The sequence below is a fragment of the Delphinapterus leucas genome, chromosome 11, assembly GCF_059928025.1.
Source record: "Delphinapterus leucas isolate spDelLeu-1000000601 "Yukka" chromosome 11, BTC_Dleu_Yukka2, whole genome shotgun sequence".
Taxonomy (NCBI): Eukaryota; Metazoa; Chordata; class Mammalia; order Artiodactyla; family Monodontidae; genus Delphinapterus; species Delphinapterus leucas.
Genome location: NC_143139.1, coordinates 1051842 through 1077922, shown reverse-complemented (window position 1 = coordinate 1077922; position 26081 = coordinate 1051842). Strand labels below are relative to the sequence as shown.

Below are 26081 nucleotides of genomic sequence, written 5' to 3'. Positions count from 1 at the left end.
TGTTCATGTTTCTTGCTGTTGTAGAGCTTTTGATTATTGTCCTAATCTTTATGAACACAGCTATATACATACGATTTCATTAAAAAACCACATTGTATTTAGGTATCATTTAATACTTTGCGTTAAAAAATTATTTTTTGTTAAAAAAAAAATAATCTGGGGGCTTTCCTGGTGGCGCAGTGGTTGAGAGTCCGCCTGCCGATGCGGGGGACACGGGTTCGTGCCCCGGTCCGGGAAGATCCCACATGCTGCGGAGCGGCTGGGCCCGTGAGCCATGGCCGCTCAGCCTGTGCTCCGCAACGGGAGAGGCCACAACAGTGAGAGGCCCACATACCGGAAAAAAAAAAAAAAAAAAAAAAAAAAACCTGAAAGGCCTGGGACCCTGAGGACAGCTCCAACCTCTAAATCCCAGGCGCATCGGAGGCCAGCCAGTCACAGCTGCCTCTTGCTAACAGCTCTGACAAACGCAGGAGCTGGCTTTACAGTGGTTCTTCCAGAGCTAGGGATCTAGGAGACTCAAAGCCGGGCCCCTCCCTTTCCCCCAGCCAGCGCCCCCCGCGAGGCTTCTGCAGTTGCACGAGTGGCGGCCCTGCTCGCCTCCTCTCCCCCCCTCCTGTGGGTGCGGACTCCCAGCGGCTCACCTGGGCGCGGTGCAGCCGCTTCAGCTCCTCCTGCTTGGCCTGCCTCCGGGCTGCTTTCTGCACACGCCGGGTCAGCTTGGTGTTCAGCTCCTCCTCCGTGTAAGTCCTCGGCTGCAGGGGACGATAGGGGCTTATTCAGTCAGGGTCATGGAGGCCGCAGGGCAGGCGGGGGCGAGGTGTGCGCAGACACCCAGACCCTCAGCCTGGCAGGAGCTCCACGGGCCAGGGGGCACGGGCACGTGGAGATCCATGGGAGACGCTCCCATGGGGCAGGGACAGGAGGCTGGCTGCACAGTGACTGCTGGGCAGTTAGGACAGGAGGGTGGGGTGCCTTTACTGCTGAGATCACCAGTTTCCCATGTAAGGACGTCTGCTCTTCTTTAAGACAGTGGGGGTAAACATGTTGATCAAATGTTTCCCCCAAGCCTCTTGCTTGTAGGGGGCACACAGGGAAAGGAAAAAGAAAACCCAGGATCCTTCTACTTTTTGGTTTGGTATCAAAAGCCACCTTTTTCAGATGAGCACTGCTGGCAAGGTTCTTTGAAGAAGCCTCGCCTGAAGGCAACAGGGTGCTTCTATTTTAAGTCTGAGCGAACCCAAACCAACTAATGCAGCTGGAAGAAGGGTGCCGGTGAACCTGGACAGATCAGGGGTCTGCACACCAAGAGGAGCGAGGATGTGCTCTGGCAAGGCTGTGGGGCTGTCAACAATGGAGGGGGGCTCCCAGCCAGACAGCACAGCTGCACCTGCGAACGTGGTGCGGAGGGCACAGTGGGTGAATGCAGGCGACACTGAGGGACACCTTCTTTACTGCCTCCAAGAAAACGAAAAAGGAGCCTTTGCAGACTTTAAGGGAGCTTCCGAATTTAACTCAGGAGTTTATCCTGGTAATCTTTATTCTAAGAGTTCCAGTGCTAGTGGAGAGCCACCACTTAAGGACCGTCTCAGGACTCCCCGAGCATGTACCCTGCAGGTCACGGAGACAAGGGCTCAAAAATTCCCCGTTCCTGTGGCGCTCAGGCCCAGAGGGGCCTCCCTGTCCCCACTGGCATCCGGAGCAAAAGCACCACATGGCCTCCCAGCCTGCGATAAGCAAGGCACCTCCCCGTCCTTGTCCGTTGCCGCCGTCCACGCGTGCCCGGACACGGTTAGTGAGGGTTCGGCTGCCGGGCCGGGCAGGGCTGCAGCAAGGCCTTCCCACAGGGACAGGACACAGCCTTCGATGCACATCATGCCCTGAACATAAACCGACTTTTAAGGGGACGTGATGGAGAACAAAGCAGAATGGCAATAATAACAATGATCAAAAATTAAAAATAGGACCCAGAAATGGAGCAAAATCAGCTACAAGTTTAAAACAAACGTGCATGACTAAAACGCATGATGGCTCTTCCCGTGTCAGCCAGGATGGCTGCGTGTAGGCTTGGAGTGAGACGCCAGCAGTGCCACCTCAGTGAACCCGCCTGAGTGAAGCCAGGGGTCACTCTTCTGCCGAGAAGTCAGTGCCTCCTTCACTGGCCCCAAACTTCCTGTGCTCTGTCCTCAGTCCCCTTGTGTGAAAAGTAACCACAAGGTCACAGGAGCTCTTTCTCTGTGCAAGTTCAGATTCCTCTCTCTGGCCGAACACTGCAGGGTGATGGCTGGGGGCAGGTGGTGGGAGACCCGGGCAGACTGCCTGTCACCCAAGTTCTCTGTCCTGCTGGTGTCCCTGAACAGGCCAAGCGGCCCTGGGAGGGGGTGGCCATCTCCCGATTATACACCAAGAAAGGGACCTAAATGGCACGAATAACAGACTTCCATCAGGGATACTGCAGGCAGTCAGTGTGGCCTCTTCTCACCCACTGAGCCTAGAACAGAGTTGCTTGGCAGCCCCATTAAATAGCTCACAGGCAGGAAGGGAGTGAGAGGGGCAGCCACTTCTCCCAGGTCAGGGCCTCCCAGAGGCCACACCTGGCCATGTGTGCACATACTGCCTCAAGCCAGAGTGAGGAAGGTTTTCATTATCAGAACAAGGCAGTTAAAAAGGAGACAGGTAATTTCCCCATGTGGCACATGAAAAAATCCAAAGGAACTAGTAACTACAGCCTGAGGACCAGCACTTATCTATTAAATTAAAGGGCGTGATTGAATAGCCAAAACAACCTTAAGAAAGAAGAATGGAGCTGGAGGAATCAGGCTACCTGACTTCAGACTATACTACAAAGCTACAGTAATCAAGACAGTATGGTACTGGCACAAAAAACAGACACATAGATCAATGGAACAGGATAGAAAGCCCAGAAATAAACCCATGCACCTGTGGTCAACTAATCTATGACAAAGGAGGCAAGGATATACAATGGAGAAAAAACAGTCTCTTCAATAAGTGATGCTGGGAAAACTGGACAGCTACATGTAAAAGAATGAAATTAGAACCTTCTCTAACACCATACACAAAAATAAACTCAAGGGCTTCCCTGGTGGTGCAGTGGTTAAGAATCTGCCTGCCAATGCAGGGGACACAGGTTCGAGCCCTGGTCCGGGAAGATCCCACATGCCACAGAGCAACTAAGCCCATGCGCCACAACTACTGAGTCTGCGCTCTAGAGCCCACGAGCCACAACTACTGAGCCCCCATGCCTAGAGCCTGTGCTCTGCAACAACAGAAGCCACTGCAATGAGAAACCCACGCACCGCAATGAAGAGTAGCCTCCACTAGCCGCAGCCAGAGAAAGCGTGCAAGCAGCAACGAAGACCCAACACAGCCAAAAATAAATAAAATAAATAAATTTATTTAAAATATGGCATGGCTCCCCTGGTGGCGCAGTGGTTGACAGTCCACCTGCCGACGCAGGGGACACGGGTTCGTGCCCCGGTCCAGGAAGATCCCACATGCCGTGGAGCGGCTAGGCCCGTGAGCCATGGCTGCTGAGCCTGCGCATCTGGAGCCTGTGCTCCGCAACGGGAGAGGCCACAACAGTGAGAGGCCCCCGTACCGCGAAAAAAAAAAAAAAGAAGGCATTTTTTACAGAAGTAGAACAAAAACTCTTAAAATTTGTATGGAGACACAAAAGACCCCGAATAGCCAAAGCAGTCTTGAGGGAAAAAAACGGAGCTGGAGGAATCAGACTCCCTGACTTCAGACTATACTACAAAGCTACAGTAATCAAGACAGCATGGTATTGGCACAAAAACAGAAATAAAGATAAACGGAACAGTATAGAAAGCCCAGAGATAAACCCACACACCTATGGTCAACTTCTATGACAAAGGAGGCAAGGATATACAATGGAGAAAAGACAGCCTCTTCAATAAGTGGTGCTGGGAAAACTGGACAGCTACATGTAAAAGAATGAAATTAGAACACTTCCTAACACCATGCACAAAAATAAACTCAAAATGGATTAGAGACCTAAATATAAGACCGGACACTATAAAACTCTTCGAGGAAAACATAGGAAGAACACTCTTTGACATAAATCTCAGCAAGATCTTTTCTGATCCACCTCCTAGAGTAATGAAAATAAAAACAAAAATAAACAAATGGGACCTAGTGAAACTTAAAAGCTTTTGCAAAGCAAAGGAAACTACAAACAAGACAAAAAGACAACCCTCAGAATGGGAGAAAATATTTGCAAATGAATCAACGGACAAAGGATTAATCTCCAAAATATATAAACAGCTCATGCAGCTCAATATTTAAAAAACAAACCACCCAATCCAAAAATGGGCAGAAGACCTAAATAGACATTTCTCCAAAGAAAACATACAGATGGCCAAGAAGCACATGAAAAGCTGCTCAACATCATTAATTATTAGAGAAATGCAAATCAAAACTACAATGAGGTATCACCTCACACCAGTTAGAATGGGCATCATCAGAAAATCTACAAACAACAAATGCTGGAGAGCGTGTGGAGAAAAGGGAACCCTCTTGCACTGTTGGTGGGAATGTAAATTGATACAGTCACTATGGAGAAGAGTATGGAGGTTCCTTAAAAAACTAAAAATAGAAGTACCATATGACCCAGCAATCCCACTACTGGGCATATACCCTGAGAAAACCATAATTCAAAAAGACACATTCACCCCAATGTTCACTGCAGCACTATTTATAATAGCCAGGTCATGGAAGCAACCTAAATGTCCATCGACAGACAAATGGATAAAGAAGATGTAGTACATGTATATACAATGGAATATTACTCAGCCATAAAAAGGAACGAAATTAGGTCACTTGTAGAGATGTGGATGCATCTAGAGACTGTCATACAGAGTGAAGTAAGTCAGAAAGAGAAAAACAAATGTCGTATATCAACACATACCTGTGGAACCTAGAAAAATGGTACAGATGAACCGGTTTGCAGGGCAGAAACTGAGACTCAGATGTAGAGAACAAACGTACGGACAGCAAGGTAGGAAAGCGGAGGGGGTGGTGGGGTGGTAGTGGTGGTGGTGGGATGAACTGGGAGATTGGGATTGACATATGTACACTAATATGCATAAAATAGATAACTAATTAAAACCTGCTATATAAAAAAACAAACTAAAAACTAAAAAACAAAACAAAAAAAATGGATTAAAGACCTAAATGTAAGACCAGATACTATAAAACTCCCAGAGGAAAAATAGGCAGAACATTCTTTGACATAAATCACAGCAATTTTTTTTTGGATCCATCTCCTAGAGTAATGGAAATAAAAGCAAGAATAAACAAATGGGATCTAATTAAACTCAAAAGCTTCTGCACAGCAAAGGAAACCATAAACAAAACAAAAAGACAACCAACGGACTGGGAGAAAATATTTGCAAACCATGAGACCAACAAGGAGTTAATCTCCAAAATATACAAATAGCTCATACAGCTTGATATCAAAAAAACAAACAGCCCAATCAAAAAATGGGCAGAAGACCTCAACAGACATTTCTCCAAAGACATACAGATGGCCAACAGGCACATGAAAAGATGTTCATCATCGCTAATTATGAGAGAAATGCAAATCCAAACCAGAATGAGGTATCACCTCATACTGGTCAGAATGGCCATCATCAAAAAGCCTACAAATAATAAATGCTGGAGATGATGTGGAGAAAAGGGAACCCTCCTACACTGTTGCTGGGAATGTAAATGGTGCAGCCGCTATGGAGAACAGTATGGAGGTTCCTTAAAAACTAAAAATAGAACTACCACATCATCCAGCAATCCCACTCCTGGGCATATATCCAGAGAAAACCATAATTCGAAAAGATACATGCATCCCTATGTTCATTGCAGCACTATTTACAATAGCCAAGACACGGAAGCAACCTAAATGTCCTTCGACAGAGGAATGGATAAAGAAGACATGGCACACATATACAGCGAAATATTACTCAGCCATAAGAAGGAATGAAATAATGCCATTTGTGACAACGTGGATGGACCTGGAGATTATCACATTAAGTGAAGTAAGCCAGACAGAGAAAGACAAACACCATATGATATCACTTATATGTGGAATCTTAAAAAAATGACACAAATGAGCTTATATACAAAACAGAAATAGACTCACAGACATAGAAAAAAAAATTGTTACCAAATGGGAAGTGGGGGAGGGATAAATTAGGAGTCTGGGATTGACAGACACACACTACTATATATAAAATAAATAATAAACAAGGGCCTACTGTAGAGCACAGGGAACTCTACTCAACACTCTGTAATAACCTATAATGGAAAAGAATCTCAAAAAGAATATATGTATATATACACACACACACATATATGTATAACTAGATCCCTCTCCTGCACACCTAAGACTAACACAACACTGTAAATCAACTACACTTCAATTAAAAAAAGAAACGCGCTGGTGCTTCACCGACTTCTGGGGGTTCAGCCCCAGGAACGTGGCTGCCAGCTCCCGGGCCAGTGGGCCAGGCCGCATGGTTTGGTTGTATTTGAGTCAAACTGAGGCAAAGTGGGAAACATGAGTTATCTCTTGTTGACAGGGCTACAGGTGATTTTTTAAAAATCTGTATTAATTTTTCTATATAAACATTTTAAATAAAAATAAGTCATTTTTAGTTAGTTTTTTGCTTTTTTAAATGAAACGAAACTCAGGTTTGTTTCACAGCCGCCTGAAGCAGGGTCGAGGAACCACGTGCCCCACTGCGCGGACCCGAGGCTCCCGTGGGGGTCTGCAGGAGGCTCCCCACCCGCCGGCTGATGCAGCCCCATGCTCTGGGGGTGTCCCATGCCCCTCAGTTCTTACTCTGAAGATGCTCAGACCTGCAGGAGACGGAGAGGCAGACGACACCCTCGCCAACCTGTGCCTCTTCTCCTGAGTCGCCTGCAGACGACACGGCCCTTCCCCCCACAGACGGAGCTCATGTGTCCTCAGCACAAGATGCTTCCCACGCAGCTCCCGCACTCCAATAGCGTACTCGGGGCGAAACCGGGGTGACGTTATCACGTACCCGGACATAACGTCGTGCCAGGTCAGCACGTCCTGGGCGCAGCCCTGACTTCAGTGTTCCCTACACGGCCCCCGGCGACAGGGAGCTCGTGGGATCCTAGGGCTGGGGTCCCAGACTCGCTGTCGGTGTGGATGAGGAGGGCGCCTGGGGCCCGGGGACAGCTGTGGTCAGAGGGACGTGCTCCCCCTCAGACTGGCCCTGACACAGGCGGCTCGGGCCCAGAGGAGAGCTCCCGCCGTGTCTTGGCCTGGACACGGGCCAGGCGTGGGGTTCAGCTGTGCGTCGGCTGGGGTGAGGCGCTGAACAGGGGACGGAGTCGCAGCCGCGGCCCACCCACCTCTCTCCTGGACTTCTGGGAGGTCCGCTCCAGGACATCGTCGCTGGAGATGTCCGAGTCCTCCGAGCAGCTCAGCTGGCGTCGGGGCCGCAGCTCTGCGGGGGCAGAGGCAGAGCAGGGACAGTGACCAGTGGCCACACGGGGTACTCTCCCCACTTCCACACCCACGGCAGCCCAGGGCAGGGGAGCAGAGGTGTGGTTCTCCCCGGTTTGGGTCTGTCCCGCATCCGGAGCCACGAGCCTGGATGCTGACGCACATCCGGGCGGAACTGGGCCCACACGCACCGAAGGGTCCCCGTCTGGAGCCAGCGCCCAGCCACTCACCATCAGGCCCTCCCTGGGAAGTCACAGCCCCCCGACGGCCCCCGCCCAGCTGCACGCTGGTTTCAGAAGGTCCTGGGTTTAGTTTCCTTCTCCCTAGGAAGCCCCAGGGGAGGGGGCAGCATGGGAAGTGGGTCTTTCAAGGGAGCTACAGGGGCTGGAGAGCCCGCACCGTGTGCTCTGCCCGGGAGGGGCCCCCGTGCTGCTGTACCTGCTCTCGTGACAGGAGATGCCCCCGGCTTGCCGGCGTCCACAGTGGTCCCGCTGGAAGGGGTGCTGGGGCGGGACCTGCCATCGCCCTTCTTCTTCTTGTCCTTCCTGTACCCGGAGAAGACGGACTTCCACAGGGACCTGGGCTTGGCTGCTGCTTCCTCCAGGGCGCTGGGGCTGGGCCTCTCCGGGGGCCGGCCGTCACCCTTGGGCTTCTTCTCTTTCTTGTTTCTTCTGGGGGAGAAGAGGGACGATCTCTTCTTGCTCTTCCCGCTGGAGCCCTCGGACGAGGTAACCGAGCCGTCCAGGCCCCCTGAGTCCGAGGGAGGGGACGGGACCTCCTCACTCATGGCTTTGTACGTTGGGGTGGGCTCCTCGGGGCCCTTCGGGGGCACGGCGGTGGCTCTGCGGGGTGCTGGGGTCCTGGGGGCCCTGGGGGCGGTGGCCACGGTGTCCATCTCCTTCATCCTGCTCAGCTGCCGGGCCATGGCATCCCTCAGCGCCGGGCTCCGCACTGACTTCTCCCGGGCGCGCATACGCTCAGCTGCCAGCTCCTTGGCCTCGGCGGAGACCAGCGGCAGCCCCCGCTTCTGTGGCGGGAGCCCACTCTCAGGCCCCTGGCCTCTCTCCTGGGCCAGGGGCTGCTCGGGGCAGGGCCAGCGGGAGGGGGGCGTGAAGAAGGGCTCCTGCAGACTCGAGTCTTCCGTGCGGTCGTCATACGTGTCCTCCACATCGTCCGCAAAGGGGATCTCGTCCACGCTCTCCACAAATGGCTTCGGTGCCTCCTCCGGGGGCGGCCGGGTGGGCTCCCGCGGGGTCCGCACGCACGCGGCCGGTGCTCGGGACTCCGAGGCTGTGAGCTGCCCCGCCAGGGCCGGCTTCCCGTGAAGGGTGGCGGGCTCTTCGTCGGGAGGCGGGGGCGGCGGGCTGGAGGGGGGCGTGAGCATGGTGGAGTCGGAGGTGCTGAAGCTCTGGCTGCCGGGCGTCCTGGTGCGGGAGGAGCTGCCCTGCAGGCCCAGCCCCGAGCTGCTGGACAGGTCTCTGTGCTCCGCCCGGGCGCCCTTCGGCTCCCTGCCAGGTGGGGACCCCGGGGTGGGCGGGGAGGGCTGGGTCCCCCTGGCGGCAGGCGGCCCCAGCCTCCCGGGGACAGGTGTGGGTTTCAGAAGCCAGGGTCCCTCGCCCTGGGGGAGCTTCTCAGCTCGACAGGCCTGCAGGGGCGCGGGCTGGAACGCGGGCTCGGGTCCAGGGCCCCGTCGCACGGGCGTGAGCCCCAGGCTGCGGCGGATCTCTGCGCTCTTCATCCAGAACTCTGCCACCAGGTCGCTGCGTCTCAGGGCCTCGTCCCCAGGGAGGGGGCTGCCCAGTGTGTCCTTGGTGACCCCCTGGCTCTTCACGGGGAGGGGGGCCAGGGGGGTGGAGGTTCTGGCCGGCACAGGCTGGAAGCGGATGGGGGACACGGTGGGGGACGGCACGGTGGCCTCGGCAGACGGCTGAGGCTGGGAGCAGATGGGGAGGGGGGCCAGCGGGGACCGGCGCTGTGGGCTTGCAGGTGAGGGCGGCGTCCTGGCTTCAGGCTGCGATTGGACGGGGGTGCCGGCTGTGGGCTCCCCATGGGCGAGCTCTGGCTCTGGCTCTGGCACAGGGCTCTCCGCGGGCAACCCCCTCATGGCGGCTGCAGAGGCGCGCGGGGCTCGGGTGCCCTGTGGGAAAGCAAGGTGACAGGAGCTGCTTAGAAGGCAGGGCTCTGATGGGCACGCTCTCCCGCCAAGGGCCTGAGCTTCCTGAAACACCCTCTCCATGCGGAGGGCCACGATCAAGGGCCAGGAGAACACCCCCCCGTTTTGATCCGTCTGTCAAGCTTCAGAGCCCCTCACCCAGTGAACATGTGAAGCTTTCAGGTTTGGTTCACCCCAAACGCATCTGGTTCTTTGGGCCCTGAACTGACACCAGCCAAAGGATGCTAACGACCAGCCCCAGAGCTCCGAGGTCTCTGACGTAAGACTTAAAACAGCATCAATCGCAGTCTGCCTCCCGGACTGTCCTTCCCGCCACGCCCCGGCCTCATTGCAGATGAAACCCCCCAAATCACCTTGCTCCTCAGGACCCCAAAGACCAAGCCAAGTAGCCCCAGGCCTCAAGCTCCGGCCGTCCTCTAAATGGCCTCCCCTAAAACGTGCTCCACAGGACACAGTGTTACTATCTATTTATGGAGCATCCTGCAGTGCGTAGTTCAAAGACCACTGGTCACCTGGACAAGTATTTTTAATTTAGAAAATCATACATTCATTTTAGCATAATATTGAGAAAAAACACATCTGTTGTATCAAACCAGTAATCCCACAAATATTACTGTTTTAACTTAAAAATAAATTTATGTTAAAACGGTATGCTGTATGGACACACAGAGAACAGTAGTGGGAAGCTCAGCGGTGGGATTGGCGCACAGCAGGCCACACTGGGCCGGAGCCCCAGGGCCACTCCTGTTTTCAACAGCCCATCAGCACAGGGAATAAAAAAACTGGGTTCACACCAAGGCCCCTAAGGAGTCCCATCAGCTCTGCCTCCAAAGTGGGCCCCAAATCCTTACCTGTGCCCTGGGGCTGTGGGCTGGGGAGGACAAGACCGAGTGCTCCTCAGGGGACCGGCTGGGGCTGGAGACTTGGGAGCGACCTGAGAAAACAGACGCAGGATTTGCAAGAGGAAACACCCGCTTGCACTGCAGCGGGGCTGCTCCCAGGGCGTCCCGGCCTCGGCCATGTCACCAGTGTAGGATTTGCATCCAAAGGTCCAAAGGTGAGCTGCACAGGTGCCACAGGAGAAGGGGTCGTGCAGGGAGGGGAGGGCAGAGGCTCGCACACAGACCTCTCTCTGGGCGCCTTGCCAAGGCCGCCGGTGGCTCCTCCTCGCCTTCAGACACCCGCAGCTCCAGTCCCACTCCCGCCGCCACCTGCTGCAGCTCCGTGTTGGTCTCTGACGGCACGTCGTCCGACCAGTGCTGACCTGCCGAGGGAAGTGAGCACAGACCTCAAGTGAGGCTGTGCTCCTTGCCAGGCTCCCGGCTCCTCAGAGGACAGCCGCCAGGCCACTAACTGCAGCGTGAGGTCCAGCCGGCTCTGCATCCCGGCCAGGCGCTGCCCGCTGGTCCCCCTCCTGAGACTCGTCCATCAACACAGCATCCTCTGTGACGCGGAGCCCCAGGACGCCCGTGGCACCTCCTCTCTTTTGAGGGTGCAGGCCTTCCTGAGCACACGGACGGCTCCACAGGAAGGACCAGCCTCGGGGACTCGGAGCCCTCCCGGCCCAGCCCCGCCCGTTCTCACCTCCCAGCCCAGTCCCTGCCCCTCCCCCTCAACGCCATCTCCTCCTCGTACCAGCTTCCAGAGGCAGCAGCTGGATTAAAGGCCTCGTAGGAAGCCCTGAATCTGCTCGGTTTCTCCCCAAGACTTAACGAGCGCAGCCCACGTCCAAAGGGTGGGTGAAACGACACATCTTCAGATTAGTGGCAGAACAAGGAAGGAACCAGGAGCCCTAATGGCCGCTCCTCTGAGCACCTCACTTTCGTCTTAATGTGTGTTCCGTCTTCCCTGAGCTCAGACCACTGCGGGCCCCTCCCCGGGAGGAAGGAGGCGGGCACCACGGTTGGGGGAGGCTCTGGGGTCCCCGTACCATCGCCCAGCTCTGCACCAGTGTCCCCCGTGTCCCCATTCTCCGCTGCCTCGCCTTCTATCTCTGCTGGCTCTGAGTCCACATCTTCCTCCAGGTCGTCCTCGTCAAACGGGACTGCAAGGCAGAGATGTTCAAAGGAAGGAAGAGGAGAGAGACGGACAGACAGACGACAGACATGTGGGCAGGGGGCTCCCAGGGCTGTCATGTGACGACCGCAAGGAGGAGAGGGGAGAAGCCTGCCTGGGTGGGGGTCGGTGGGCCGGGAGGGCTCTGAGGGCAGGGCGGGGCCTCCTGAACACGGATCAGGAAGGTACCCAGCTGCAAACGTGGCAGCGGGGCCCTGCACCCACCGCAGCGTGCACGAGCCGCTTAACCCTCGAGGGGGCCGCTAACCCTGCCTTTCAGGGAAGACACGGAGCCCAGGCAGCTGGGGGATCTTTTTGCAGCCCCACCGCTCAGCCTGGCACCAGTGCCGTGTGCAGGGGGGTGACCGACCGGCAGGGCTGCAGCCCCGCTTGGGAGAATTTAGACATGTACTTTTTTTAAGCGTAAGAGAGGGACAAGGGGACGTGGAAAGTTCGTTTTTTTGGACTCAAGACCAGCCCTTCAGCACCGCAAAATGCGGCAAAGCTTCATTTCTCCTGAGCAAGGAGGCTAACGTACACACTCACACACACACACACACACACACACACACTCACACCTGTTCCTAACCCTGCACAAGAACTCAGACTACAGTTCAGGTTACAAGAAGGCAGCAGGAAGCAGCCACAGACGCATTGCGCTGCCTGGACCAGGGGTCCCTCCTCCTGGGGTGCCCTGGGGGCTCTTCTCGGGTCTCCTTTCAGGAAAGGGGCTGGCCTTTGACCCGCACATACTTGGCCTCAGGGTCAAGCCCGGCAGGCTGGGCAGCAGAGGAGCCCGCTGAAACACAAGGCCAGGCCAAAGGACCATGAGACCCTCGATGGCCAGCAGCCCAGCCTCGTGAAGCCGCATCCCCGGCGCCCGGGGCTGTGCAGTACCCAGCAGTGACCGTGAGTGGCCACAGGGTCAGAGCACAAGGAAACTGGGGACAAGACAGCCGTGATGGCCTGGAGGTGGGCACCTCTAGGTGCTAGGAATGTATTTCTTGACCCAGGTGGCATGTGGGTGAGTCTTGGTGTTTTTAAATAATTCCTTAAGCTGTTACTTATCCTCACCACCCCTCCTGTGCACTCGGCTTATTAAGACGAGGTGATGGTGCACACCTGCTCGGGAGAGTGCTATGAAATCGGTGTGGGATGGACGAGGCAGGGCCAGGACGCCCTCCTGTGACGATGGCATTTGCCAGGACCAGTCCTGGGGAGAGCGCTCAGCTACTTCCACAGACTGAGACCTCTGTGCGCCAGCACTGCTGCTCACTCATCACACACCAGCGGAGGGGACTTCTGAGGCAAATAAGCCTCTCCTCCCGGTGCTTCCCGTGGGACAGCGAGCTGGCCGCTGATGGGGACAGAACCCGGGCCCACCCCACGGCGGGCGCCCGCCGGGCCCACACGCGTGCTACAATTAGTCTGTGAGTGACCGGGCATCGAGAGGCAATTTTACACATTTGTGTTGGCAAGTCCGTTGGAAGCAAGAGTGACACGGACTCCCCAGCCTGGCGTGGCTCCAGACACAGGACACTAGAGCAGCCCAAGCCCAGACCTGGCCCTGCGGCCCCCAGCGGTTCTCCTACTCAGAGAAACATCTGCGCAGACTCGGGGTTAGGAGTCTACGGTCCTCAGCGGCACCCTGAAAGGAATGACTGTCACACGTATCAAAATACACGACAAGCATCAATGCAGCAGCAGCAACGCTGAAAGAGACATAGCTTGAGGGAGGGAACTGGGGGTTAATCCAAGTTAGGATGGAGCGGGTGCTAGAAGCAGCCACACACAAGGAAGCAGGCGGCGCCGACACGCTCAGCTCTGGTCTATTCAGCGGCCGCTGGGGCGTCCCGATACCTCAGCCTCGTCCAACCGTCCTGGGGACAAAACTAACTAGAAGAGGGTGACCGTAGCCCTCTCTACAGCTCGGCGTGAAGGTGCCTCCTGACCTGTGAGCCGAGGAGGATAACGGGCGGCTGGCAGGCGGCTGGTGGGGCAACCAGCCCTTCTGCATTTCACAACTGGTGGGGGCCAAGGTTGTCCCACGTCCTGCCCGGATGCCAGAGCCCCTCACTGAGAAACGCCCCCCCCCGCCGAAAAGTGCACTGAGGACAAGCAAGGTCTCTCGGCTCCCTCGTGGCCTGAGAGCTTGCAGAGAGCCCTGCACCTCGGCCTGCAGACCCAGCCTGGCCCTCACCCCAGTACTGACTGCCTCAGTCGTGGCACCACAGGAGCGTTACTGACTGTTGCGAGAATCCTCCAGCCCACACCCAGCCACTGTCCAGCCTCATTTCTGCGGACTCTGAGCCTCAGTGCTGTGCACAGTCCTTCGGCTTCGGTTTCACTCTATGTCTGCTAACAAAACGACACCCACCCCCGCCCGACTGCACTACTGCTCTGCTCTGGTTTTCCCAGGAGGGCGCGTGGCGTGTCTGGTCCATGCAAGGGCGGCGGCCTGAGCGAGGCATGCACGTGCCCCCGCCCTCCGCCGCGCATGCACTAGCGGCAGCACTGGAAGTCCAGAGTTAAGGGACCGGCAGAGCTGCCAAGAGAGTGGTTACAGTGAGCGGGCAGAGAACGAACATCACCCAACAACCTCCGGAGACCGACTCCAGCCAGGCCTGCACTGCTGCACGGCGAACGGAGGGAAGGTCGGGCCCTGAATTTGAAACAGACGATAAATACAAAGTTACACGGGAGTAAGCGTTCCCGGCGAGGAGAGCGGAGGTCCTCCTGTGGTCCACACGGAAGAGAGACGGACAACGTTACAGCCCGAGGCCCGTCCGGCCCCGACCAGGGGCAAGCGGGGTGTCGGGACAGGGAGAGGAGAGAGAGCACGGGAGGGTCAAGGGGGCGTCCCCGGTCAGCAGGCTCTCTCTCTCGGCTCCTGCAGAGCTGTTGGGTGTTTACGCGGCCGCAAACGTGGTTAAAGAGGTGGGCCTTGCCTGCGGCGAAGGTGGCTAACTCCCATGAAGGCCGGGCCACCCACTCTGCGCCCTTGGCACCCTGCAGGCTGTGTCCCCAACAGGCACCGAGTGCAAATGTGGAGACAGGTGAGCAAGAGACAGAGGACGAAGCACCAAGGCGGGCACGGTCTCCAGGTTTTCCTTTCCTTCCTTCAAAGAAGCCAGAGCAAGGTTCATCATCGTCCTGCCGTGGGATGCAGAGCACCTCCCCTAAAACCTAGAGCTGGTAAAGATGCTCCTTCAGAGGCCTCCTGGATATAAACTGCTTCTTAAAACTTTATTTCAGTCCAAGATATGGTCCCTTGACCCCATCCTGTCCGTGCACACTCACACCGAGACACACCGCATGAGGAAACGCACAGGACATTCCTCCAAGTGGAGAAGGAAGAACCCTGCCTAGTGACGTGGGCAACGTCAGCAAATTCTTGGTTTTCCCAACATCAAGTTCACTGTTTCGCGTCAGCGGACAACAGCCCACCTCTTACCCACCGAGACTTCACATATCCTCTGACGAGAGCCCAGGGAGCAGACATGCTCCGCTGGCTCTTACTTGTGAGGAGCCTGGGGGCCCCGCCCTACAGGAGAGTCCCCGGCAGCCCGAGGGGAAGCGGGACAGAGGTGCCAGGCACCCTGCACCTGGAGGAGTTACCTCTGGAAGGAGGGGACTCAGAGGCTGGTGACACTTGCTCCTCCTGGCTCTCACGGATGTGCGTCCAGTGCACGTCAGCCTGGATCTCCAAGGGATCGGCTGGATTTACGAGCTGCTGCAGCCTTGGGCTCCCAGCTAGTGTACCAGGTTCGAGGGGCAGAGGAGATGAGGAAGGGAGAGATGACGGGAAGGAAGGAAGCAGAAAGTAAACAGGCCAGGGAAGGAAGGATCAAACACCACAGGAGAGGAAACAGAAGGAAAAGTTACCATACTTGCCAGGATCAGTTTGAATCAGAAAGAGGCAAGGATTGAGAATAAGCACACGCACACACACGTGCACACGCACACACGCCCGACTTCTACTCGTTCAACTTGATTTAGTCCCTTCAAGCCTCATGCAGCTGTCAATGTGGATGAAGAGAGTCCTACACTCCCCTCCGATGCAGAAAGTACCTTCCTTTCTGAAGCTCTTTTCATCTTAACTGCGTCTGAGGGACCCAAGTGCCCAGTTAGGAGAAAAGAGCGGGTCACAACTGGCCTCTGCAGGGCCAGCCTCCCAAGGTCCCAAGTACGTGGCTCTGTTGGCCACACAGCCCATGCCTATGGCCCCCTGCCGCGTGGACACAGAGGTGGGGCGGGACAGGGCAGCCGGCTCACGTGGGGCAGACAGTGACGCTGCTGGGATTCTAGTTTTTATCTTCTGCAGCTAAAGAGAAAAACATCCCCTTCTACAATGGGCCTCATGCAGCATATGCTGGGCTGAGGCAGGCGTGGGCTCAGAGAAGGCTGCGGTGGGGAGGAAGCGGAGTCTGTCCTGCAGACCCCAGAGCACTGGGAGTTCACGGGAACAAGAAGTAAACCCCTCTTCGCCCTTTCTGAGGTCAAAGCCCTCTTCCCGAACACGATACTGGTGCCCCGCTGACCCACCCCTGGACGTAAGACTCGGCTTCTTAGCCAGGTGAGAACTCACCAGGGGCCCCGCTGACCCACCCCTGGACGTAAGACTCGGCTTCTTAGCCAGGTGAGAACTCACCAGGGACCCCGCTGACCCATCCCTGGACGTAAGACTCGGCTTCTTAGCCAGGTGAGAACTCACCAGGGGCCCCGCTGATCCACCCCTGGACGTAAGGCTCGGCTTCTTAGCCAGGTGAGAACTCACCAGGGGCCCCGCCTTCAGGCTGTTCTTGCTCTCGGGGGCCCAAGGAATCTGCATGCACCCCTGCCCCGAGGGCTCCCATAATCAGTGCTTGGACCATGCCATACAGTTGGGTTAAAATAAGGGACAGCCAGCAACTTGGGGGAGGGGACCCTACAGGAGGGAGGGTGGCTTCTCGGGCAGCAAAAGCAGGTACCACCTGATCAGAAGGACTCTCTACGGTCTAACTGGGCAACCTGGCTTTGGCTTTGGCTTCATCATGAAAACGACAACCTCCTAATCTCCAAGCAACAGGGAACGTGACGTGGGAAGAACTCACCGCTAAGGCCACCGAACGTGGATGGGGGCTGTGCTGGGCGTGGGGTCGCAGCCCGTGTGCTCTCTTGGGAGCCACTGGCCTCTAAGCGCTTCCTCTAGGGTCGAGGGGCATTGGTGGTGCTGGACGGGGCTGAGTCACAGCAGCCACCAGAGAGCCCGACTGTCTTCGGACCAAGACATTAAGTCAAGGAGGAAACGCAGGCCCCTTCTCCACCTTCCAGGCAAGCAGGGGAAGACAACGAGCCTTCTCCCTGGGGCGCGCCTGCGTGTCACCAGTGCATGCAGCCTTGGGGACTCATCGCCCAGGCACAGGGGAGGGGCTCCGGGCGCCTGTGCTGGCCCCGCCACTTCTGAGAGTTGACTGCGACGTGGGGTGCTCGGCTCACATCAGAGGAGGAGCTGAGTCGTAACCGGATGAGGGACTGGCAGCAAATGGTCAAGGGGCACAGGGGCACCCAGGGGTGGATGCCTCGCCCGCCACTGCAGCTCTAGGAAACCCCGTCTCTCCACAGGGGACCTGCTCTCGGGGGCGGCTGGACGGCTGCCAGGGGCCGGGGTGGAGGTGGGCAGAGGTACCTTCACGTGTACCCATGTCCTCTTCCTCTGGCAGGTGCCCCAGTGGCTGGCCTTGCAGGAGTTCTCTGTCCCGGGGCCAGTACTCTCCTTCCACACCCACAGCAAAGCACCGCGTGGGGGCAGACAGGGAGGAGAGGACAGAGAGAAGAGTCATCCCCAGGTTCCTCCACTCCAAGCCCGTTCCCGCAGGCTGGAGCCGGACGCTACTTCCACGTCCAGGAGATCAGGTCTCGGGAGGGAAGCAGGGCCAAGCTTTCCTGAATAGGGGGCACCACGCCCCGACCCCTGGCTGTGTCCCCTGGGGCGGGCCGTGCACGCGATCCCCACTGACTCACGCCGGGGCACTCGGCTCTACAGACACAGCCGGCGGAGGAAGCAGCCCGGACGCCATCCACCCACTCCTCACACGAGGGCGGTGTGCAGGCCCCACGTGCTGCCTTGGGGTCCCACCCAAACCTCCGGGTGGGAGGGAGGCCTACACAGCAGGACCGGGGCCACGGGGGCTCCAGGAGCCCGAGGGAGGCCCCACCTCTGCCGCCTGACCTCGTCAGGGCCGCCAGCTCGGGGCTCCACTGCCAGCTGAGGACCACGGGTAACGCGCACCCTGCCCGGTCAGCGCCTGGCCCTCACTGAGCTGGAGCGAACGAGCCCGGGCTGGGACTGGCCGCCGAGCACAGGAAACTCCAGGAGGAACAGAGAGATAGGCCTGCAAGGCGCAGAGCCCTCCAGGGCCAGCCCCACGGACCAGGCTCCTTGGCTAACGGCTCACGTCCTCCTCATCCTGCCCACACCCCACACGGAAAGCACGGCCTAAGCAGACACGAGTTCCCGCGGACTCAGGGCTCTGCCTGCCTGGCCCTGCTCACCACTCCAGGCCCGGTGCAGCCGGGACAGGGAGAATGACCCCCCGACAAAGGCCAGAGAAGGAGCCCAGGAAGCTCTTCCTCACCACCCGGGATCACACAGGCGGACGGGGCAGGACCCAACACCTCGAGTGCGAGACGAGGCATCTCAGAGCCAGCCCGACTGACCTACCAGGACACGGGTCCCAGCACGTCACCACGCACCACCGGTGACCCCTCCTGGGGGTCCCTCCCTCCTCAATGCTCGGCAGCCTCCGACGTCCAGGACCAGGAGCCAGGGAACCCCCAGAAAGCTAAGTTCCCTTCGTTCCTTTAGCTGGAACAGGACAGGACGAGTGGCCTGACCTGGAGGAGGCCCTCATCTGCCTCTGCGTGCAGCTCTACCCAGACAGCCCTTCATGGGTCCCCTGGGGCCTGTGGAAGGCATGTCACGTGACCCCGGCCACAGAAGCCTCCCACACGCGGGTCAGGTCGGGAGAAGAGGCTTTACTCTGACCTTCACTAGACGCGTCCTCCTCGTCTTCCTCGTCCTCCTCGTCCTCCTCGTCCCCCGCGTCCTCCGCGTCCTCCTCCCCAGCCACGAAGCTCCTGGAGGCCTCGAGCTCCTCTTCACTCCTTCCTTTCAGAAGAGCGTGGATCCTCACGGCCTCCTTCCAGGGAACGCCGCCCAGGTCCGAGGGGGGCAGTGGGGGTTCCTCCTCCTCCATCTCGGACTCAGAACTGCTGCAGAAGTGACCACAGAACCCAGTGAGGGGGCCACAGAACGGAGAAGGGGGTGGCTCAAAGCCAGGGGCACAGGCAGAGGCTCCCAGCAAGGCACCCACCGGGCGGGAAGGGAGGGACGACACCTTGGGGCCAGCGCACAGAGGGTGAATGGAGGGCGAGATGGGTCACACGGGCCGGGGCAGCCCCGCCAAGCACAGGCTCGAAGCTCGTGACCCTGGGGACCGAGGGTGAAGAGCACCTCTGCTCCCGTGGACGCACCATCTCGTTGGAGGATCCCGGGTGGGAAGAAGGGCCGCCGGCAGGAAGCGGGCTGGCGGAGGTGCTGCTCGCAGGAAAGGGAGCCCCAGGCCCCGCTCCCAAACCCCACAGTGCAGTGTGCGGCGCTGCGGGTGAGGGCGCCTGGACAAGCCCCCACCCTGCGGAGGGGTGCTCGCTGCACGAGGGCCCCGACGCCTGCTCCCGGGGCTAAGAGCGCCCGCCTTGCTCAGAGGGCCTGGCCCAGCCGCCCGTGTCTGGAGGAGACCCTAAGCCCCGGGATGCCCTGCCTGATGGGGAGGCCTGACTCCCTGGGGCCTCCAGTCAGGATGGAGAGTCTAAGAACGTGGTTTGGGGTGAAGGCCTTGGGTCACCAGCGTCAGCCGACCCGGAGACCAGGCTCAACCACATTCCACAGGGAATGGGGACCTCAAGGCTCTGTGGGTGTCGTCACATATTAACACCAGGAGAGTGGCTCTGCCTGAGCCCGCAGGGACGGGAGCCGCCCTTCTCAGACTGGCCTCCGCGCTCCGCTCCGTAACGGAGAAGGGCCGTGAGCACAGCCCCGCCAGTGGGTTCTGTCCTGTAACCTTTCTAGAAAATTACTGTACCCGAGGGTGGCGCTGGGGACTCCATCACTTTCACTGAGTCAGAGGTGAGGGTGGCCTCCCGGGCTGTGTCCCTCGACCCCTCACTGGGCCGCAGGGCTCTGCCACGACAGCTGTGTGACCATGAGCTGGCTGGTCATGCTCTCCAAGCCTGTGTCCACGCCGGGAAGGGGGTGTGAACACTGGCTTGTAGCGGGTGCCCCTAGTGGAGTGAGACTTTACTGACCGCGTCACGCTTGTGCTACACTCCGGTCCTCCAGCCATCCGTTCGCTTGTTTACACATTTACAAACTCGTTCATGCGTGTACTCCGCAGGCGTTTCTGAGCGCCTACTGAAGCCCAGCCGCTGACCTCAGAAAGAAAGAGCGGCTCCTCACTGCCGGCAGCTCAGTCTGGCGACTCCTGCTCCACTCGTTCATTCAACTACAATTTACTGAGTGTCTCTGCCCACGGTGCCCTTCCTAGACGTCACAAAGCTGCCACAGAAAAGATCTTCAGTGTCAGGGGAGATAAGATGCGAACACCAGGACTAGACAAGGTGGCCGGTAAATGCAGGGCGGTGGGGGCAGTTTCAAGTGGGAAGACATAAGAATGTGGACCACAGAAAGCTTCTCCTCTGGAGTTTGTTAGTCCTCAGTGTTTACTTAGCCATGATTTTTGCCTTATCGTTGTGATTTCACTTCTTTACACTTATTAACTAACGACAACGTGTGAGCCCGTGTGTGTCATTTAACATCTTTCAAACGTGAAATCAGGGTAAGAATGCCTCCTGTGCTCAGCTCTAACCTCAGGTCGATTTGCAACACTTCAGGTGGACAGGGAGGCCAGCCTGCCCTCCTTCATGCCAGGCGCACTGGGGCCCCAGCTGTCGGCGGGCAGCTCTCTGGGGGGTGGGCTCAGGGCAGCCCCTCCCCGTGCCGTGTCATGAGGGCAGCTTGCGTGATGAGGCCCCACTTGAAGCTGTGACAGCTCAAGGACCACGGAGAATAGCAAGGGAGGCACAGAGCATAAAAACAGGGCGGAAGGTCAACCATGCTTCTGGAGTGCCACGCGCTTCTAGAGATGGGACACAGGCAAGCCACCCTGCCTGCCTGCCTGCCTTGGTGAAAGAGAGAGAGATAGACAGGTACTGCCAGCTGCTCCTCTCCAGGCATCACCGTCCACGGGCCCTCAGAGCAGGCCTCCGGGTCTGGCTAGGCTCCTCACGTCATGTCAGATTCGCAGTGTGAAGTCACTACTCAAGGTTCATCTTATGATATATTCTTGGGCTGCTCCCAGCGCCTGAATCTCTGGGTCTGGCCTTTGAGGGGCAGGAGGAAGGATCTGTGTGAGGCACATTCCCTGCCTGGACTACAGCCTGGAACACTTCCAGGGGGCAGAACCCCTACAGCAGAACAAAACACAAGACAACCGACTTCCCTGTCCTTTAGGGAGGAGAGGAAGACCACAGGACACAGCCTCCCAGGAGACACAGAGCCAGAAAGTGTAGTCGTTAAGAATAGCTTTCCACGACAGCAGGGATCTGCTTCCACACTTGTAACTCCATCCTGCCCCGTGTGGCTATTCGATCCAGGTAGCCTCCCAGGCCACACCCTCTCTTATCGCTTGCCTAGCACTGCCGAGATGGGCAAAAGCAGACGAGGGACGCAACCAGGAAGGCCAGGCAGGCTGCACCTGCGTTCACAGGGTGGGAGGTGGCCCCTGTGAAGCCCCTCAGCAAAGCCCATCGGCAGAGCTGACACGTCCTGCTGGAACCACGGAGCGAAAGCCTCCCCGCTGGGTGTGTCCGAATCACTCCTCTCACAGCGCCTTCCCCGAACCTCTCCAGGCGCCGTCTTCTCACCGAGCCCACGGTGGGCTGGCAGGAGGACACAAAGTCAACGGACCAGCTTCTCAAGGGACAAGGTCTGCTCCAGACTTAAAAGAGCCAGCAGAGGAGCAGATCCAGAGAAGAGGACGTGCTTGAAGCACGAGGCACTTCACATGGATCAGCTCAACTGATCACACAGTAGCTCAAGGGCACAGCCACTGTTATCATCCCCGTTCCCACAAATGAGGAAGCCGGGCTTCCAGAGGTGGGATGGTCTGGGTGAGAAGTCAGGAACCCCCAGCGTCCGCCCACATCAGGTCACCCCGTCAAACCCAGGAGGAAGGTCACGACCCGGTTCCTGGCTGCCGCGTCGACCTGGGAACTCGGGCAGCCGCTGCGGATGGACACCACCTGAAGCTGCTGATGGCTTCCCTTTTAAGCTAACCCGCTAGTAATCAGAGCGTCTCCGAGCAATGCCCCGTCCTGCGCAGCGAGACAAGGTCCCACCCACCCTGCCAAGCCTGTAAGCACTGAGCCGCCTGTGGAGGAGACCTGCCGGGTCCTGCGATCTGAACGCGGTGGAGACCACTCCGCGCTCAGGCCGGCACCCTGCGGGTGGAGGGTGAGAAGGGGAGCAGTCAGGTGTGCCTCGCAGGAGGGGCTGTTCCTCACACTGTCACCCTTTGGGCTGGCCTGTCTCCTGTGACCTTCAGGGAGTCCTCTGCAGCCCTGGCTGCCCGTCTGGGAAGCACACCTGGGCTCCGGCCCTCCCCGACACAGGAAGGAGAAAACACACGGAAACCAGACCAGCCTTCTCCTGCCCCAGCACCCAGGCTCTCCCAGAGAAAATGCAAGCACTGTTTCCCGGGTCCCCTCTGGAAGATGCTCCTTCCCCCCGTCCAAGGAAGGTCATGGAGCTGATGAGGCCTCGGTCGAGATGCTCTGCTGGTGTGAAGGAAACCGCAAAGATGATGGGAATCGCCTGGGTATCTGTCAAAACAGGTGTTCCTGGTCTCCACCCCACGCCCACCGAGTGAGATGCTGGCAGGAGCGGGGCCAGGAATTATCCTTCGACCAAGTGTCGCACGTGTCGCATTAGGGACATCTGAGAAATTTAGAGCAGTGGTTCTCACAGCGTGGTCTCCAGACCACAGCACCAGCCGGGAACTTCTGAGACATGCAGATCATGGGCTCTACCCCAGACGGACTGGGACAGAAACCTCCCAGCTGTCTGTGCTCTCACGGGGCCGGCGGGTGATTTTGATGCAGGCGAAGCTTGGTCACCACTGCCCCAGGGCAAATTCGAGGCAAGCCCGATTTCTGGCACTTAAACCACCTGTTCAAGGAAACCCCAACAGGAATCACCACCCTGCCGCTCCTAGTGAGGGTTGCCTGGGCTGTGCTTGGATCCACAGGTAAGACAGTGATTACAGCAACTGCCCACCGGGTGCAGACACTGTGCCCACGACTTTATTTGGTTTAATGCTCAAAGCAAACCTCTGAAGCGCAGTGTCCTTGCAGATGAGGAAAGGAGGGCGAGAGAGCGTAAGAAACTTGCCCCCAACTAGCAGAAGGTGGAGCTAGGCCTCAGGTCTGGGTTGTCTGCCTGCAAAGTCACGTCCCAACAGCACCCCGCGCTCTGCCCGCACCGCAGGCGCCCGAGGTAAGAGGAGAGTGAATCCCCGCTTGGACCGGTCAGTTCCTGGAAACTCTGTCATCTCTCATCTTCAAGTCCGATGACTCCCCAAGGAAGGATGGAGGCATCTTACGGCTTCCTTGGGGAAATGAGCTCTGGCGCCGCACTCTTACGAGACCATCGTTACACTTTACATAGCATCCACGCTTAGCGCTTTTTCAAATGGGAACTTGAGTACAATGGGGCATTTACTACACCACTGGGTGCTGACTGACCTATCCTTCTACCTCACCTGCTGCGAAGGCTGTGACTCAGCCTTCCTGCAAAGCCCAGGCTACATCACCTCCACTCCTGCCCCATAATCCCTCGGTTTACAGATCACAGTGCAGGAAATGTTATTCCTGCAGGACAGGGTCTGCCCATGTCACCGAGCCCAGCCCTCCACTCCGCCCCACCTCAGGAGCGCTGCGTCCTGAGGGCGCTGGTTGGGGAGGCTCTGCAAGGGGGGCTGCAGGGGGTCCGCCTGTCCTGACTCCACTCCACCTGCCTGTCCTGTTCTCTTCCAGCCTGTTCACTGCTGAGCCCTGACTTGGGCACTAACCCCACTGACTCAGGCAGGCCTGCAGGTGGCGGGAATGCGCGGACAAGGACAGAGATGAGGGGGTGTGTGGGGCACTTTCCCCAAAGGTGCACGCGGCTCAGCCGGCCGGCACCACGCACTGCGAGGGGCCCTGGGATGCAGGTTTCTGCTTCTTTCCACACACAAGAGAAAGAAAGAAGCCCAGAGAGATGAGACAGCTTCCCCAAGACTGCACGGCGACCCGGTGGCTGAGTCACCCCAGAGCCTCCATGGAACCCACCCCCAGGGGCACGGTCGCCACCCCCACCCTGTGGAAGCCCCTCCCCCGACACATCTGTAAACACCAGCCCAGGGCACATTTTTTCTGTTCCTTTTCAATGAAAAGCAGGGTTAAGGTCTTGGTAGGCGCTCAGTAAGTACTGAATCTCTGAATTAAGTCAAACAAACTGGTCCTTTCTGACTAACGAGACGGGGAGCTGGGGCACCAGGCGGCAGGGAACATGGAGAGCCCTGGATGTGGACCAGAGACCCTGGGCTTGAACCTCAGTCAACCCTCCATCCTGGTCCTGGTCACCATCGCTTTCCTTACCACGAGGGGGCAAGATGCACATCCTATATATTTCACAGGCCCCGGAGGACAACCAGCTGAGGAGTTGGACGCTGGAGTCCGCAGCCAACGCCTACAAGCACCTACACGTGCCCAGCTCTGTCCCAAGCACCTTCCACCCGGGGACCCTCGCACAACTCTGCAGGAGGCCCTGGCGCTGCCGCCCCTCACACGGACGAGGGGACAGGCAGAGAGGTCACACGACCGCCCAGTCACGGGTCACGACGCAAACCCAGGCCGTCGGGCTCAGGGCCCCGCTCCCCTGCCCGTCACAGACGCAGCCCCACAGGCTGACCTGCTGGCCGCGTCCTCCTCCGTCCCCGTGTCCAGCACACTGCTCAGGTTGTGCTCGGCCTGCGTCTCTTCGGGCACCTCCTCCAGCCCCTCCGCCTGCCGCACCGACAGGCGGTAGTTCTCCAGCTCAATCCTCTCCGGGGTGCCCCGCAGCCTCTTAGCGATGCTGGGCTCCTCCAGGCCGTTCATGCTCGGGCCTGCACGACAAGCAAGAAGCAAAGTTCTGGGATCAGCGACAGGGACGAGGGAAGGAACTTCTCCCTGGAAGGAGGGGCAGCCGTCCCACGAGGCCAGGGAGCCGGACACGGCAGCAGTCAACAAGGTCGGGCCCCGGAGAGCCCAGAGGTCTCTGGTGTGAGGGGGCAGAAGACAAAAGACCCCACATCTGCCTTACAGGGACGCGACCGCCTGGGGAGCAGTGCACACTGGCCAGGGGGCAGGGGCAGGACTGGCCCTCAAGGGAAAGCAGCCTGTTGAGAAGGGAGTCCTCTCTGCTGCCCCGCCCCCTCGGTCCAAGACCTGCTGCCCCCCGACAAAGTCGCCATCACGCACCCCTCACCTCCCCCATCTCCATCGTTACCCTTCCTAATACACCTTGTGACCCCACGTTTGGGCAGAAGAGGCCCACCGACCACTCTCCTGTGTCCACTGTGACAGGACGTCACATGTGGTGCAGAGTCAGACAGACCCGCTGAGACAATGGACTCCGCCAGTGACCAGCTGAAGGACCTTAGGAAAATCACACAACCACTGAGAGCTCGCTTCCTGATCCATGAACAAGGACAATCCCACGTCGCGGGGTTCCTACGAGTACGAAGTGAATTACACAGCGCATGTACGCGCATTTGTGCAGGTGCCATCTCTGTGCTCCGTACACTCTGCCTCCCTCTTCTAGGAGTTAGGTGATACAGCTGAGGTCCAGGAACATTTTCACCACCAATCTGTACAAGTCCATTGCATCCATCTGCCCTGGATTGCAAACGACAGTTACTGGACACAGAAGGCGGGAAGAGCCTCTGAGCAGAGCAAGCAGCACCGGGAAGGGGCCCAGGTGGAGGGACGCAGGCACCGGGGCGGGGCGGGGCACAGGGCCTTGCGTCCCGCCAGGGCAGGCACCTGGCTTCGGCGACACTCTCAGCTTTAGGGACCGACACTAGGTTTAGCAGGTGAGGTCACGCCAGCCAGTGTTAGGTGGTCTTCAGGCGAAGCCCAGAAGCCCCCTGATGAAGGGCTGAAGGACGGGGTGGGAACACTGATTTAGTAACTTTTGTGACGTGAGAGGTTGTGCAGAAAACG

At 57.9% G+C, this 26081-nt stretch overlaps 1 protein-coding gene across 17 annotated transcripts in view; it reads right to left on the bottom strand.

The window, feature by feature from the left end:
* The window catches only part of MICAL3 (microtubule associated monooxygenase, calponin and LIM domain containing 3), a 174059-nt gene that overhangs the window by 16999 nt on the left and 130979 nt on the right, over window positions 1-26081 (bottom strand). For 12 of the 17 annotated variants that reach the window (XM_089920079.1, XM_089920082.1, XM_089920081.1 and 9 more), the window contains 10 exons: window positions 24787-24982; window positions 18766-18992; window positions 17407-17493; window positions 14338-14400; window positions 11614-11727; window positions 10810-10947; window positions 10535-10617; window positions 7949-9647; window positions 7417-7511; window positions 642-752 (listed from right to left, as the gene is read on the bottom strand). In XM_089920079.1, the coding sequence (XP_089776205.1) occupies window positions 642-752; window positions 7417-7511; window positions 7949-9647; window positions 10535-10617; window positions 10810-10947; window positions 11614-11727; window positions 14338-14400; window positions 17407-17493; window positions 18766-18992; window positions 24787-24982 (2813 nt within the window). Of the gene's footprint in view, window positions 1-641; window positions 753-7416; window positions 7512-7948; window positions 9648-10534; window positions 10618-10809; window positions 10948-11613; window positions 11728-14337; window positions 14401-15356; window positions 15492-17406; window positions 17494-18765; window positions 18993-24786; window positions 24983-26081 lie in introns of all 17 variants that reach the window. The other 5 variants (XM_089920095.1, XM_089920085.1, XM_089920087.1 and 2 more) reach the window with 5 other exon arrangements.